The sequence below is a fragment of the Mustela lutreola genome, chromosome 2, assembly GCF_030435805.1.
Source record: "Mustela lutreola isolate mMusLut2 chromosome 2, mMusLut2.pri, whole genome shotgun sequence".
NCBI classification, from domain to species: domain Eukaryota; kingdom Metazoa; phylum Chordata; class Mammalia; order Carnivora; family Mustelidae; genus Mustela; species Mustela lutreola.
This window is the reverse complement of record NC_081291.1, coordinates 14,546,802-14,562,148: the sequence shown is the minus strand read 5'-3', so window position 1 is coordinate 14,562,148 and position 15,347 is coordinate 14,546,802. Positions and strand designations below refer to the sequence as shown.

General features: G+C 52.1%; 1 protein-coding gene across 1 annotated transcript in view; it reads left to right on the top strand.

Annotated features, from left to right (window-relative positions):
• Positions 1-1,292: 1,292 nt before the first annotated feature.
• Positions 1,293-15,347, top strand: part of ELL (elongation factor for RNA polymerase II) — a 73,548-nt gene continuing 59,493 nt past the window's right edge. Inside the window, exon 1 of the mRNA XM_059160542.1 lies at positions 1,293-1,467. Within this exon, the coding sequence (XP_059016525.1) occupies positions 1,333-1,467 (135 nt within the window). The 5' untranslated portion in view covers positions 1,293-1,332. The remainder of the gene's footprint in view (positions 1,468-15,347) is intronic.

Below are 15,347 nucleotides of genomic sequence, written 5' to 3'. Positions count from 1 at the left end.
TTTTTTAAAAAGATTTTTATTTATGGGGCACCTGGGTGGCTTAGTGGGTTAAGCCTCTGCCTTCGGCTCAGGTCATGATCTCGGGGTCCTGGGATGGAGACCCGCGTCCTGCTCTCTGCTCGGCAGGGAGCCTGCTTCCCTCTCTCTCTCTGCCTGCCTCTCTGCCTACTTGTGATCTCTATCAAATAAATAAATAAAATCTTAAAAAAAAAAGATTTTTATTTATTTGACAGGACCCCGAGATCATGACCTGAGCCGAAGGCAGAGGCTTAACCCACTAAGCCACCCAGGGGTCCCCTGAATAGTATATTTTAAATGGATTTTTGGTAACTTATGATACCTAAATGCTTTCTTAAAATGCGAAAGCTGGACAAACACCATGTCTCAGGAACCTCGAGGATATAGAATTTTATTCTATTAAAACTGTACTTTTTTTTTTTTTTTTAAAGATTTTATTTATTTATTTGACAGAGAGAAATCACAAGTAGGCAGAGAGGCAGGCAGAGAGAGAGAGGAGGAAGCAGGCTCCCCGCTGAGCAGAGAGCCCGATGCGGGACTCGATCCCAGGACCCTGAGATCATGACCTGAGCCGAAGGCAGCGGCTTAACCCACTGAGCCACCCAGGCGCCCTAAAACTGTACTTTTATCACTAGCAAAATTTACCTCCTCCCCAACATCCTTAATGCCCCAACAGCCCCGGGCAGGGAATCCCATCTGCTTACCTTAAGAGAAGCTCCGCCAGCCCCACCCAGCGTCCAACGCGCACTCGGTTTGCATAGTCACGCCCATTCACCCCGCCAGTAGCCGGCCCCGCCCCCCACGTGTTTTGCACTGGCCCCGCCCCCTTCTTGCGCTAGCTCTCAGCAGAAACCGAGGACGAAAAGCAGGGAGCGATCTCATAAATAATGCATCACGTCAGCAGGCAGTGGGGCGTGGCTTCGGTCATTGCCTGGCGGAGCCAGGATCATGAATTATGCATCTTGAGGCGGGGCCTGAAGGTGTGCGCGTGTCGGGGCGGAGTCCGGGCACGGAAGTTGTCCCCTCTGGGGCCTTGAAAGGTGGGGCCATCCACGCCTCATGAATATACAGCACCTCGGGGCGGTGACTGTGAACTTCGCCAGGCCTATAGGGGGCGCGACCAGCTGCATTCATGAATAATACAACAATCGGCGGGCCGTGCAGAGATGACCGTGGGCTTCACTAGAGCCATAAGGGGCGTGGTCAGCCGCGTCTCATGAATAATGCAGCGCGTCAGCGGGCGGCGGGGCGGGGCGGGGCTGGCGCGCCGGCGCTGGAACCGGGAAGGGGGGGCGGGGGAGCGATGGTCGCAAGATGGCGGCGCTAAAGGAGGCTCGGAGCTATGGGCTGTCGTGCGGGCGGGTCAGCGACGGCAGCAAGGTGTCCGTGTTCCACGTGAAGCTCACCGACAGTGCCCTGAGGGCCTTCGAGAGCTACCGCGCCAGCCAGGTGAGCGGAGCGGTGCCCGGAGCGACCGTCGGGGACGTCGAGGCGCAGGCCGGCCTCATGCGCCCCTCGCGGAGGCGTCCTGTCCTGGGGGCGCGGGGTCCAGTGTCCGGCGTGCTGCTCGCGGGTCCCTGGACCGACAGGTCGCGGGGTGAGCACCTGTCCGGCTTGAAGCTCGGGGAACCGCGTTCCCTCACGGCTCTGGGAGGTGACACCGGCAGGCGGCCCGGGGCGGCCAAGGGGCTCCGAGCTAGCGCATCTGGTCCGCGGTGGGGTGGGGGGGGGCGGTGTTTGCGACTGAGTGGGCACCTGGAGGCGTCCGGAGCCTTCTTGGCTCACCCAGCCTCTGAGCGGGAACTGAGCTATTCACCTGGCTGGGGGGTGGGGGAGAAGGTTGGGGAGGGTTGAGGTTTTTCTGTCCGGGTCCCAGGCAGGGTGGGTCAGTGGGGCCCCGCTGTTGGGACACCTGTGGAGAACCTGTTCCGTCTGTGTGGGGAGGCTGAGTCTGCACTTGAGGGGGCTTTAACACCAATGAAGCCCTTGAAATTGGGCTCACTCTTGGCTCCGTGGGAAGGGGAGTTTGGGCAGAAACTGACAGCTTGTTTGCACCTCCCCTGCTCCTCGCAGGTGACTCTGTCTTACTGGACATTTTTGGAGAATGGGAGTGTTTTGGTTTGGGGGAGAAGCTGTGCATGTGTGTGTGGGGGTCGCTGGCATGGTTCCTTTCCCAGGCTGGGAGCTCTTAGTGGGCACCTGGGAGGGAGCTCTGGCCACCGCACCTGGCCGCTGACTCTCAAACTTCTCAAGGGCCAATTTGGGTCCATCTGGGGGAAGTTAGAGGCGTTTCACTTCTGCCACCTGGCCCAGGGTACGGGGGTTGTGGGGAGGCTGCTGTGCACCTTCTTTCAGGCTTGATTTGCGGACACATCTGGGGCCCTGGTCAGAAACCTGCTTCTTCCCGTTTCTGTTTGTCATGGTGCCCTCTTTGTCGGGACAGAAGTTGCAGGTGCCCAGAGTGGTCAGGGCTTGAGGGGAAGTGGTTTGGGAGCCCTTTTTCTTGTTGTCTGGAAAGTGGGAGCTTTATAGTCATGAAATGGCTGGGGAAGGGTCTGGTGTCGGGCTCAGGGAGGCCCTGCTCCCTGTGTGTGTGTGTGTGTGTGTGTGTGTGTGTTTGTATATACTGGGAATGGGGGGGCTGAGGGCGGGTGAGGAGAGAGACTAACTAGGAAGGAATGTGGCTTTCTTCCTGCCCCAGACTTGTTCAGCACCATTAGCTAAGTCGGGAATTTCTTCCCCTGTTACGTTCCCACCACTTTCCTGGTGCCCACCCTTCCCGTGCTTCTTCCCACTTTTTTGGGGCAGTTTCCTTCCTGTCCTAGTATCTTGTATCATAGTTTCCCATTGGTAGAAGAGGTCTTCTTTTTCTTTTTTTTCTTTTTTCTTTCTTTTTTTTTTTTTTTTAGAAGAGCGAGTTCTTCCCTTGTCAGAAGGATTCCTCAGGATGAGGCTAAGGTGCCCTTGCAGGTGAGAAGTTGGGGTGGGGGAACAACATACATTGTGTCCAGCTTAAGTTGCCCTTCCTTGTGGAATTCCAGTGTGGAGTCTTTTCCCTAGGCAATTCTGACTTGTCCTGCAGGAAGGCAGGCTTTCCTAGAAACAGCTGGGGGAGAGCTCATGAGTCATGTAAATAAGGTGAACTTGGTACCTGGTCACTTATGAGCCCCGCCCTCCCTACCATGCTGCCCTCGCTTGATCTAGTTGTTAGGAAGGCCCGCCTATGTGTCCACCTCATGCTGTCACACGGCTATTTTTAATTTAGGGTGTTGGTTACATCCCCTAACTAAGCTGGATCTTCCTCATGTGAGGGTGAAGGTAACTGCAGACTCTAAGTAGCTCATCCCACTGGGAGCCCAGCTGTGGATATCAGCCAGGAGGGGCTCCCTTGAAGAACTTCTCCAGTCCATTTGGGGCATCTTGGCCAGCTGGGCTAAACTTTGAGGGTGACCTAGTTTGCATTTTTCTCCGAAGCTGTTTCATTTTTTTTTTTTTTTTAAAGATTTTGTTTATTTATTTGACAGACAGATACCACAAGTAGGCAGAGAGGCAGGCAGAGCGAGAGAGAAGGGTTGAAGCAGGCTCCCCGCTGAGCAGAGAGCCCGACGCGGGGCTTGATCCCAGGACCCCGGGACCACGACCCGAGCCAAAGGCAGTGGCTCAACCAACTGAGCCACCCAGGCACCCCTCGAAGCTGTTTCATATTTAACATTACTTGTTTGGACATTGTAGTGGACTGAGCTAAAGTCAGGGCAGCTTAGGTGCTTTTGGGTGGTGGGGATAGGAAAAGTGACTTGAAGAACTGGTTTGTGTGACCAGAGAAGTGTATGGGTAACAAAAGAAGAGGTAACAAAACCTCTTCCGCACAGCCGTCAATAGTGTCTGGAGTTTTCTGTCCTGTAGCACTGTGGTTATATGGTTTGCCAATGGCAACTTGTGGAGAGGATTTTTATTTTTACTTTTAATTGCAAAGAGGCTTTTGCAGATTCAGATGTGGCAGGGACTGGAGAGGAAGTTCCTGTGAAACTTTCTCTGTGGCTCAAGAGAGCCTGTAATCCTAGCTCTTGGAGGAGCCTGAGTAAAAGTCCTCCATGGTTTCTCTCTCCAGAGTGGTGTGGCATCTGAGCTGCCTTTGTGCAGACCTGGTGGCCAGCCTGGATTGTGGCAGAAGGTAACATATGCTGCCACCATTGACTTGGACTTCATGCAGTTTCTCTTTGAATTTAAAAAACTCAAGTGAGTCCTGATGTGGCTCCTCCTATAGATCTCCCTTTTCACTGTGATGGGCTACTTTTGGGAGAGAAGAGAGAGGAAGCATACACCTATCCTTCCAAGATAGTGTAATGTGCCTGCTCAGAGAAGTGTTCCCTGGCCACTCTGAGGAAGTGTCCCTTCCTGGGGCGCCTGCTCCAACCACCTGGGTATTTCATTTTTGGATTTGGTGGGCTCTGTTGCTTAGTGACCTTCTCCTCTCCTGGTTTATAAGCTCCTTGGTGGAGAGGAGCATATTGTTGTTCAGTAAAAACTGAGGACCCAGGGGAGGGGCTTAAGAAACCTGAGGATTGTAGCCTAGCAGGGTTTAAATCTTGATTCTATCTGCTTGAGGCCTCGGGCCAGTGCGTGGCCCTCTCCCAGTCCCGATCTTCCCCTTTGGAGGGGAGGATCCCAGTGTCCAACCCTCTCCCAGCTCTGGATCCTTCCTGTCCTCAGGATTGTACACATCACAATAGTTGACCCCTCCCAGCCCTGAGAGTCCTTCTGAGAGCGTCCCAGTGCCCTGTCCTCTTTGAGCTCTGGATTCTTCTCAGGTCTGGGAGGGTCCTACTGCCTGGCCATTTCTGAGCTCTAGATCCTTCTCTTCAAGCCTGTGAGGGTCCCAGTACCCAACCCCTCCCAGCTCCAGATCCTTTTCTCAGGGCTGTGAGGGTCCCAGTGCCTGGCTTCTTTCTGATCCCTGGATCCTTCTCAGGACTATTGAGGGTCCCAGTGCCCTGCCCTGTCTAAGCTTTGGCTCCTTCTTTTCTTAGGGCTGTGAGGATTCTTTTTTTTTTTTTTTTTTTTAAAGATTTTATTTATTTATTTGACAGAGAGAGATCACAGTAGGAGAGAGGAAGGGAAGAGATCACAGAGAGAGGAAGGGAAGCAGGCCCCCTGCTGAGCAGAGAGCCCGATGTGGGACTCGATCCCAGGACCCTGAGATCATGACCTGAGCCGAAGGCAGCGGCTTAACCCACTGAGCCACCCAGGCGCCCCTGTGAGGATTCTTTTGACACGTGTGGCCATCAGTGCAGCCCTGACACCTTCCCCTCCCCCTGTGTTCTCAGCATTTGGTGCCTGTACCCAGAGCTGGTTCCCACCTGGAGGTTTGAATAGAGACTGTGAGAGACAGGGAGCCTGGGCTCCTGCATCTGCCTCGGTCTGATTGAGCACCTGGTTTGTATAGGGCTCCTGCTCAAGTGTGGGACATTCAGGAGTGACCAGAATGGGCCCCTAGCATCATGAGCTGGTATTCTGGAGGCAGGAGACATAACGTGAACAGGGCAGCACAGAAATTGGTACAAAGAACTTGTCAGCAGTCAGCATCAGGAAGGAAATAAAATGGGGTGATGTGAGGGTGCGGGGTGGTGTGAAAGGATACTGACTGAGAGAGCTGATTCTAGGATATGGCCAGAGCTGAGGTCTCCCTGGTGAGGGGTCCTTTGCAGGGAGGGGTGGGGGTTCCAGGCATGCTGCCTTCAAGCCTTAAGACACAAGAGGCTGGGGAGGGTGTTGGGGCATAGAAGGCGGCTGCTGGGGTTCTGTCTTGGGGAACGGTGTGTGGGGAGAGGAGATGGAAGAGGCCTGGAGCAACTAGCCCATGACTCTTGCAGAGCTGTGCTAGGGGCTGCTCGCCTGCTGCTAAGGGGGCGGCTGTGTGGATGTCATCTCGGGCACTGGTGGCAGGAGGAGCCTTAATTTAGCCTCTATTCCCCTCCCACAGCGAGGCTCCAGGAGGTAGGCTTGTCTCCCCTTTCTGGGGTTGGGGGTGTGCACTGGGTCCTAAGCAGGGCAGCTTCTCACCAGCGCTGCCTGCTTTTCAGACTGGCCATCTTTAGGAATAGTCAGGGCTGCTCCTCTCAGCTGTGGGCCAGACCCCTCTAAGTCCTTTGTCCAGGCCTCTGTCATCTTGTTAGTGACCTTGGCAAGAAGGCTAGTTTATTGTTTTCCCTATGCATTGGGGGCAGTTGGAGCTCAGCGGGTCCTCTTCTACCTCTCCAAGATCACTCAGACTGCCTTCAGTGGCCTGGGCTGCTTCTTGAGTTGGGGGAGATCTTGGGCTACTGGGGTACAGCTAGGAAAGGGGGTCCCAGCATGGTCTCAAGTTCTTGTTAAACAGCAGCGTTCTGGACTCCTGCAAGCACCGGTGACTTGAGTGGCCCTGAAAATTCCTGAGGTTGCTGTAGTGCCTGTACTGTGCCCCCTGCCCCCGATGGTGATAACCAACATCTGTGGATCACACCCCACATGCCAGCATGGGCCCGAGCTGCTGCACACACTCATCTCACCCTTGTCTGTCAGCCCTGCAGTGGGGAATGGTTCCCACCTCTCAGGTGAGGAAAAGGGAAGAGACTCTAGGAGTCCACGTCACTGGAAGGAAATTCCCAGCTGGGTCGGGACTGAGAACCAGGCATCAGGCTAGAATGCCACATATGGCTCCAAGCGCTACCCCCTCTGAAGGGAGGTGGTCCGGTGGGGTGGGCCAGCTGCAGCAGCCTGGCCCACTCGTGTTAGGGGCATGGCTTTCTGTCTTCTGTGCTCTGGCTGTAGGGGTTCAGTTTACATGTGTGTTTCAGAGTGGGCTCTTGGTAGTTCTGGGTGGGGTGAGTCCTTCCTCGAAGGTGTCTGTCTCATAGATGCTGTGGGAAGATGTATGAGTGACCTGACGTGTGGGGTAAGTGATGGACGTTTCTGCAAGGCAGCCAGTGACGCTGTGTGTGACGGGCCAGACCCCGCCTCAGCCACTGTGACCCTTGACTAGGCTTCCGGCTTGCGACACGGTGACTGTGGTGATCGTGTGTAAACAGCAGGCTGCTTGGCGGAAACCCACCCTCTGTTGACTCATCGGCAAGGCCAGAGTTCATCACCCTTGAAGCAGTTTTGACATCATACCCGGATTGTGACATCTCTGGGGAGTCTTTGAAAATAACACTGCTTCTCCCGTTCCGAGTAACTGTGGTTGTAGAGCAGACACGGGAGATCTGCTTCTGGGGCAGTAGACCTGCTTGATGCAGCCTGGCCAGGCCCACGCTGGCCCTACCTGTTGTGCCTTGGGGATTTGGCCTCCTCTGGATCCTTCATTTTTAGGGCCTTGCTCCCCTGCTCCCTGGCCTGGTGATTTTCCCTTTGGTCTGTGGCAACCATGGTCTGGAGTTGTCTGAGATCTTACTCCGGCGATGTGTGGCCGCTGAACAGACGCCAAGTGCCCAAAGGGATGCCTTTGAGACCAAGTGACCTCTGACCTGTAGGCGCAGTGAGTGATAGACAACTACAATGTGTAGTTTTGTCACTTTACTCTTCAGTAAAAAAGCTGGTATCCAAATGAACCATCTAGAGAGAGACCTCCTGTGCCCACACCAAGTGGCCGTGCAGGAGTCTGATGCTAATTATATTCTCTGGGTCCGTCCCTCCCTGGCCACGTTGTGACGCGGATCTCAGCTGAGTCACCAGGTCACCGGGGCACATTTGTGACTCCCCGCAGCCATTCTGGGGGGGAGTGGACCTCACATGTTTGTGAAGTTCTTGGGGTCACCTAGCTATTATTTAAAAGTAATACATGTTGAGAAGTTTACTATAAAGGGGAGTATAGCTCAGCGTAGAAAACTTGCAAAATACCTGAAAGGAGCCATTTCCTGTTCCTATGGGCATGGTCGTGGGGCTGTTGTTGTCACCTGGGCACCTTCCTCTGTCTTGTGTCCGGGCACCTCATCATCACAGTGGTATCCACGTATTGTGTTAGATCTTTCTTCTTCCCTGACACCCTTTTAACTGTTATTCCATATAATCGTAAGCTTTACGTTTTAGTGACTGCATCTCCCTTGCAGTGTTCACCCTAATGGGTCAGTATTCCTAAGTATATGTTCCAGGCATCACACAGCTGCTGGGGATTCCCGTGTGCTGGGATCCTTGTCTGCTGTCCCATGCCGAGGGCTGTGCAGAGGCGCCGAAGGGCAGTGAGGGGCATCCCTGCTGTGCCGGTGCATCAGAGCGGACCATGAGGGTGCGTGGGGCTGAGTGGGTACAACTGTATGATGAATTTGAGGCTTGGGAAACATGTGGTCTGGCCCGTGGTGTGGTGGATGGTCCGGGAGGGACAGGGCTAGAGGTGGGCCAGGGAAGGAGGCTCTGAGGGCCCGAGCTGGGGTGGCACTGGGGAATGGGCCAGGGGACAGGTGTGAGAAGTGTTTGGGCAGCCACCTATGGCTAGTTGGGGAGGTGGACATTTCTAACCTTTCCTGATTCTGGCCATGTGGCAGAAACATCTTCATACTCAGCTTTATTGTTGTGCCTGAGCTGGGTTTGTGAGAGTAGCGTTATGTGTGGCTTGAGATGTTGACAGTTGCCCCTGGAGTGACTCTGGACTGGAGGACGGATGAGGGCAGCTGATGGGAGAGCTGCTGCAGGTCTGTGGCAGGTGCCCGTCATGTCCCCATTGATGTCGAGGAGCCGAGTGGTGGATGTGTATACCCTGCCTCATTGATGCCGGCTCTGGAGCCCACACATTTCTGGGTTGCTGCTTTTGTGCTCAGACACGGGTGTCATGTGGTTCTTTCAAGTGTCCTGAGTGTAATTGGAAGGTGTTTTGAACTGATGTGGCAGCTCTGGAAGCCAGCAGCCCTTTTTTCCCCAGTTCTTAGATTGTGTTCTTTGCTCGGGGGTAGTTGGATGCCAGCTTTCCCTTATTGTGCTGGTGTGACCAGTTTCTGGGTAATGGGTGCTCGGGATATTGGGGGAGCCAAGGCTGGACGGAGGGCAGGTGATATGGTCCAAAGCATTGAGAAAGTTGGGTTGAGGGCCTTGTGACCACTCATCACTTCCCAGCTTTCTCAGATGTGCTGTGGCACAGGTGGCCTTGGATCACCCCATCCTTGAGAAGCTCCTGAGCTGCCTCGGATTGAGGACTGGGTTAGTCCTCCACGCCGTCGTGCCGTTGTGGGTGTTCTCACTGTTCTTTAGATGGGGAAACTGATGCTTGACTCGGGACACCTTTCCTGAATGTGTGCCCTTCCAGTGACCCCCAACTCCTACCTTGGACTGTCAGTGGGTGTCAGCTCCTCAGTGTTTGCCTTGCTGTCCTCATGTCCGTCTTAGACATCTTAGGGGTCCTAATAAGGAGGTGCCTCCCTCAAAGGATGCTGAGGACCAAGAGTTGGGGTCAGGTAGACTGGCTCTAGCTAGCTCCAGCTGACAGCCTGGAGACCCAGGCTTCCTCCTGAGCTTCAGTTTCCCTGGGTTGAAGCAACACCTACGATGGTAGTAGGCACCCCAGGTCAGAGGGTCCTGCCATCCCATCCCGTCTTGTCGGTTCCTCCCCTGCCCCTCCCTGCCTTGTATGCATGTTACTATACCATAAGTTTAAAATATCCACTCATTTGTTTCTGTTGTTAAGGGTTTCTTTATTTATTTTAAAAAAGATTTTATTTATTTATTTGACAGATTACAAGTAGGCAGAGAGGCAGGCAGAGAGGAAGGAAGCAGGCTCCCTGCCGAGCAGAGAGCCCGATGTGGGGCTTGATCCCAGGACCCCGGGATCGTGACCTGAGCCACCTGAGTGCCCTGGCTTTCCCCAGATTCTTTATCAGCCTTTCTGCCAGGAAGCCCAGGCCCCTTGTGCATGTCCCCCTTCACTATCCCTCGAGCAGCCTCACCAGGTGGTGGTAATGGAGTGGGCAGTGGGCAGGGGCCATACAGAGCAGAGGAGGACCTAGGAAGTGCTGACTGAGTTTCTGACGAGACTTCTGACCTGGCCTGGGGGCCACTGCTGATGGAGTATGAGGAGTCAGGCCCAGAACTGTGGATGCCATGGCTCCGTCTTTACCTTCAGGTTGCATGTGAACTCAGGGCTGTTGGGGAGTCACATAAGGGCAGTCTCAAGGGGCTAAGCCCCCTCTCCACTGGAGAATGCTATTCCTTAGGGACGGGAGGTGGGGGTCTGTTTCCTCTATGGTCTACCTTGGGCAAGTGGAGCCCCAGTGTGTAACGGCTGAGTAACAGGGGACACCCCCTACATTTCCCCATGCTCCTTGGCCTCTTTCTGATACGGGGACACGTCCACCACAGCCCTTGTGTGGACATGTGCATGTGGCATGTGGCCTCGTTGTCCTGTTTATTAGAGTGACTTTGGATTTGGTGGTGGGTTGAGGCAGGCCAGGTGCTGTTCTGGGCCTGGGGGCTTCATGATGAGCAGGCTAGCCAGGCTCCATCCCAAGGTCCTCACATCTCTGGGGGAGGCCCATTAAGAGCATGGTGGTGGTGGTGACCATGGGTGATGACTTCTGGGAGGGAGAAACACAGCCGGCTGTGGGCAGGAGGTGCCGTGGGAATTGGGGCAGGCGGAACCGTCTGGGAAGAGGCTGAGATTGCCGAAGTCTGCGTGAGATCTGAGAGGGTGGCCACAGGAGGGAGGCTGGGGTAGTAGGGCAGCTGGAGGGCGTGGGGGTAAGGGGTGCCCTGGCAGGAAGTTGGGGTTAATTTCATCATTTAGCTGACTAAGGAGTTGTGACTGCAAGGACCTAAGCGGGTATAGACAAGCTCCATCCCCTGTCTAGGCTCACTGTGGGGGGACTGACGCAGTGCTGATTTCATTCATGGATAAACATTTTTTCTGGGGGGTTCCATCCTGTGACTGGCCATGGTCAGGAAGGCCTTGGGAATGCTAAGACCAATCAGTAAGTCTTTATTGGAACCTCTTAGAGTCTTTCTTAAATTATTTATTTATTTATTTATTCATTCATTCATTCATTCATGCTCCTTTCCTTCATTTTGTCCCCTTGTAAAGGGAGATTCAAGTTTCTTGGAGCCTTTTAATAAAAATGGTGGTGAGAGGCGCCTGGGTGGTTCAGTGGTTAAGCCTCTGCCTTCTGCTCAAGTTATGATCCCAGGGTTTTGGGATGGAGCCCAACAACAGACTCTCTGCTCAGCAGGGAGCGTGTTTCCCCCTCTCTCTGCCTACTTTTAATCTTTCTCTCTTTCTCCAAATAAATAAATAAAATCTTGAAAAAAAACTAGTGAGATATACATAACTTAAAATTACCATCTTAGCCGTTTTTTTCCCTTCTTAACCGTTTTTTGTTTTTTTTTTTAAGGTTTTTATTTATTTATTTGACAGAGATCACAAGTAGTAGGCAGAGAGGCAGGCAGAGAGAGAGGAGGAAGTAGGCTCCCTGCCGAGCTGAGAGCCCGAAGCTGGGCTCGATTCCGGGACCCTGAGATCATGACCTGAGCCGAATGAAGGCAGAGGCTTTAATCCACCGAGCCACCTAGGCACCCCTCTTAACCGTTTTTGAGTGTACCGATCAGTGGTATGAAGTGTGTGCACAGCCGTCACCGCCATCCCTCCCCAGAGCTTTTTTGTCTTGCCAAACTGAAACTTGGTCCGCATTGAGCCATAACTCCCCCTTCCCTTCCTCAGCCTCTGGTGTCTGCTGCTCTGGTTTTCTGTCTTTATGAATTTGATAACATTTGGGATCTCATATAGCGGAGATCATATGGTATTTGTCCTTTAAATTTTTTAAAACTTTGTTTGTTTGTTTATTTAAATCTTTACACCCAGCATGGGGCTTGAACCCATGACCCCAAGATCAAGAGTTGCATGCTCTGAGCCAGACAGGCGCCCTGGTATTTATCTTTTTATGACTGGTTTCTTTCACTGATCGTAATGGGTCCAAGGTTCATCTGTGCAGTAGCATGTGTCAGTTTCCTTCTGTTGTAAGGCTGACTAGTGTTCCATCATATGGGGTATACCACATTTTGTTTATCTTTTTGTCTGTTGATAGGCGCTGGATTGTTTCTATTTCTTGGCTGCTGTGAATAATGCTGCTGTGAACCTGGGCATAGAAACATCTGGTCAAGTCCCTGCCTTTTTTTCCCCTCCTGGTTTTATTAAGATATATTTGAGATCTAGCACTGTATAAGGTTAAGGTGTATAGCATAATAATATGACTGACATATATCATGAGATCATGACCATAACAAGTTTAGTTAACATTTAGAATCTCATGTTGATACAAAAACAGAAAAAAAAGTTTATTTTTTTTAAGAACTCTTAAGATGTTTTCTTTCTTTCTTTCTTTCTTTCTTTCTTTCTTTCTCTCCCTTTCCCTTCCTTCCTTTCTTCTCTCTCTCTTTCTTGCTTTCTAACATTTTATCTATTTATTTGAAAGAGGGAGTGAGCGGCAAGAAAGAGCATGACCAAGGGGGTTGTGGGTAGGAGCAGAGGGAGAGAGAGAAGCAGATTCCCTGCTGAGAAGGGAGCCCTACACAGGGCTTGATCCCAGGACCAGTGGTCTTGACCTGAGCTGAAGGCAGACACTTAACCGACTGAGCTACCCAGGCACCCCTAAGATCTACCGTCTCAAGATCCACTCTTCACAGGGAGCCTGGGTGGCTCAGTGGGTTAAGCCTCTGCCTTTGGCTACGGTCATGATCTCGGTGTCCTGGGATAGAGCCCCATATCTGGCTCTCTGCTTAGTGGGGAGCCTGCTCTCCGCCCCCCCCCCCGCCTCCTCTGCCTGCCTCTCTGCCTACTTGTGATCTCTGTCAAATAAATAAATAAAATCTTAAAAAAAAAAAAAAAAGAAGATCTACTCTTCACAATTTTCCTGTATATCACATAGCCATGTTAACTGTCGTCATCAAGTTATGTATTACATCTCTGGTGCTTATTTATCTTATAACTGGAAGTTTGTAGCTTTTGATCCCCTTCCTCCCATTTCCCCTCTCCACACCCCCTGTCTTTGGTGACCACAAGTCTGATCTCTTTTTCTGTGGTTTATGTTTTTCTTTTCTTTTTTAGGATTCTGCACATAATTGAGATCTTACAGATCTTTCTCGGTCTGAGAGAAAGAAACTTGAGTCCTTGAGTCCTTATTTTCAGTTCTTTTGAGTATATATCCAGAAATTGAGTTGCTAGATCATATAGTAATTCTGTTTACCTTTGAAAAACTGCTAAGCTGTTTTGCACAGTGGATGTCCCATTTCCCCTTTTACATTCCCACCAGCAGTGATTGAGGGCTTCAGTTTCTCCAACCAGCCATCCTCACCAACACTTGTTCTTTTCTGCTTTTTTGTTTTTGTTTTTTTTGTAATAGCAGTACTGATGGGTGTGAAGTGGTCTCTGAGCCTTTAAAAGTACGTGACTCTTCAGTGAGAGTTAAGGTCTGTTAGGATGCTGACACCTACTGCATCATTGATGGGCTCAGGAGTCTCGTCTTAGGTGACAGAGAGCTGGACCCCAGTGGAAATCAGGCCATGTTGGTTCTCACACTTGAGATGGACTTGGGCTAGTTTTAGGTTCTGCCCGAGGGAGGATCTTGATCAGGGTCACCTGGGTGCAGAAGGCAGGAAGGACAAGAAGAGCTGTTACCATACCCCAGCGCTCCCAGGGGCAGGACTTCTGTGTCCCTTCTTGTCCTCAAACAGGGGCCCTGAGGGTGATGGGCAAAGCTAGGTTCCGCCCTTTAGCACCTGAGGCTGCTGAGCCTGGCCATAAGTTCAGATGGGGCAGAGTTTGTGCTTTGGTGAATTTACCTCTTTGTGTCCCATGTTGAATCACAAGGTGACTGGTGGAAAATGGGCTTTCTTCCAGATAGGAAGTGGCTTGGAGGCCCCTCAGGTTGGGTGCTGCACTTTGGGGGGTATTAGACAGGTAGGGAGCTATACCTTTGGCTTGGCCTTGGGCCTGGGGTCTGTGCCGGTGCCCAAGATGGATGGGAAGCAGGAGTGTTTTTTTTCTGACCCTGTGGGCAGATGCAGTCCACTTGTCTCAGGGCTTTTGACTCCGGAGGCTGTGCTCCTTGCCTCTGTCCTGCTCCTGTCTCCCCTTCTCCTGCAGGATGTGCCTGTGTGTCTGGGGCTGCACACTTGCTTTCAGGCCCCATAGGTAAACATAGGCTGATCAGAGCCCAGCTGAGGGACTGGGCTGAGGCAGCTGTCCCTTTATGCTGCTCTTCCTGGCGGTGTTGGTACTGCTGGGACCCAGGGGCCTTTTGGAGCAGCATCGTCTCCTGCCATTGGCCGGAGGAGGATAAGTGGGCTCAGAGGTTCCCTTTTTTATTTTCCTCTTTTTCTGCACAATGACTTTTTGGAGGAAATTCAGCTTCCTGATATGGCCCTTGTGGTTCTCCCCACATCTGGAGGGGATGATTTAAGGGTCCTATAGCAACACTTACACTAAGGAGAATGCCCACTGAATGAAGTCAGGACAGCTAGGTTTGTAGTAGCTGGGGTAGAACATGAGCTTAGTATGGCTTTCCCTTTGACAATGGGTGCCTCCTGCCTGTGACCTCCCTACCATGTTGTTCTCAAGGTCCTGACAGGGATTGTGCACCTTGTCCCCATCCTGGCTGCTCTGTTTCCTCCCTCCCTTCCTTCCTAGATTTTATTTATTTGAGAGAGAGAATGAGCACATGCATGAACAGGGGGAGGGGCAGAGGGAGAGGGAGGAGAAGCAGACTCCCTGCTGAGCAGGACCCTGGGATCTTGACCTGAGCCAAAGGCAGGGGCTTAACTGACTGAACCACCCAGGCACTTCTCTTTCTTTTTTTTTTTTCTCTTCTCTTCTCTTTTCTCTTTCCCTCCCTCCCTCCCTCTCTTCTTCTTTCTCTCTTTCTTTTATTTTTCAACATTCATTTATTTTTTTTAGAGAGCGTACATGGATATGAGTGGAGTTGAGGGGATGGCGGGCAGAGGGGAAGAATCTCCAAGCTGACTCCCGGCCGAGCGCGGAGCCTGATGCAGGGCTCTATCTGTGGACCCTGAGATCATGACCTGGGTCAAAATCAAGAGTCATCCAACTGAGCCACCCAGGTGCTCAGTTTTCTGGCTACTCTGTTTTCTGTACCATTAGTGGTAGAGCTTTCCCCATACCATAAGTGGTAGTGTGAGGTCTGCTGTGCCTGGTGGTGCTGCTGAGGCTGCGAGACCCTAAAATGAGGGCCTCAGCATGTTTGCTGCCATGTTAGGGGAGCAGAATTGGATAAGGATGCCAATGAAGTAGACTGTTACAGCATTCTCTTCTTTCAGTGCCAACCTTAGAATCTAAAACAAGTTGGTAAACCATGACCCAGGGGGCA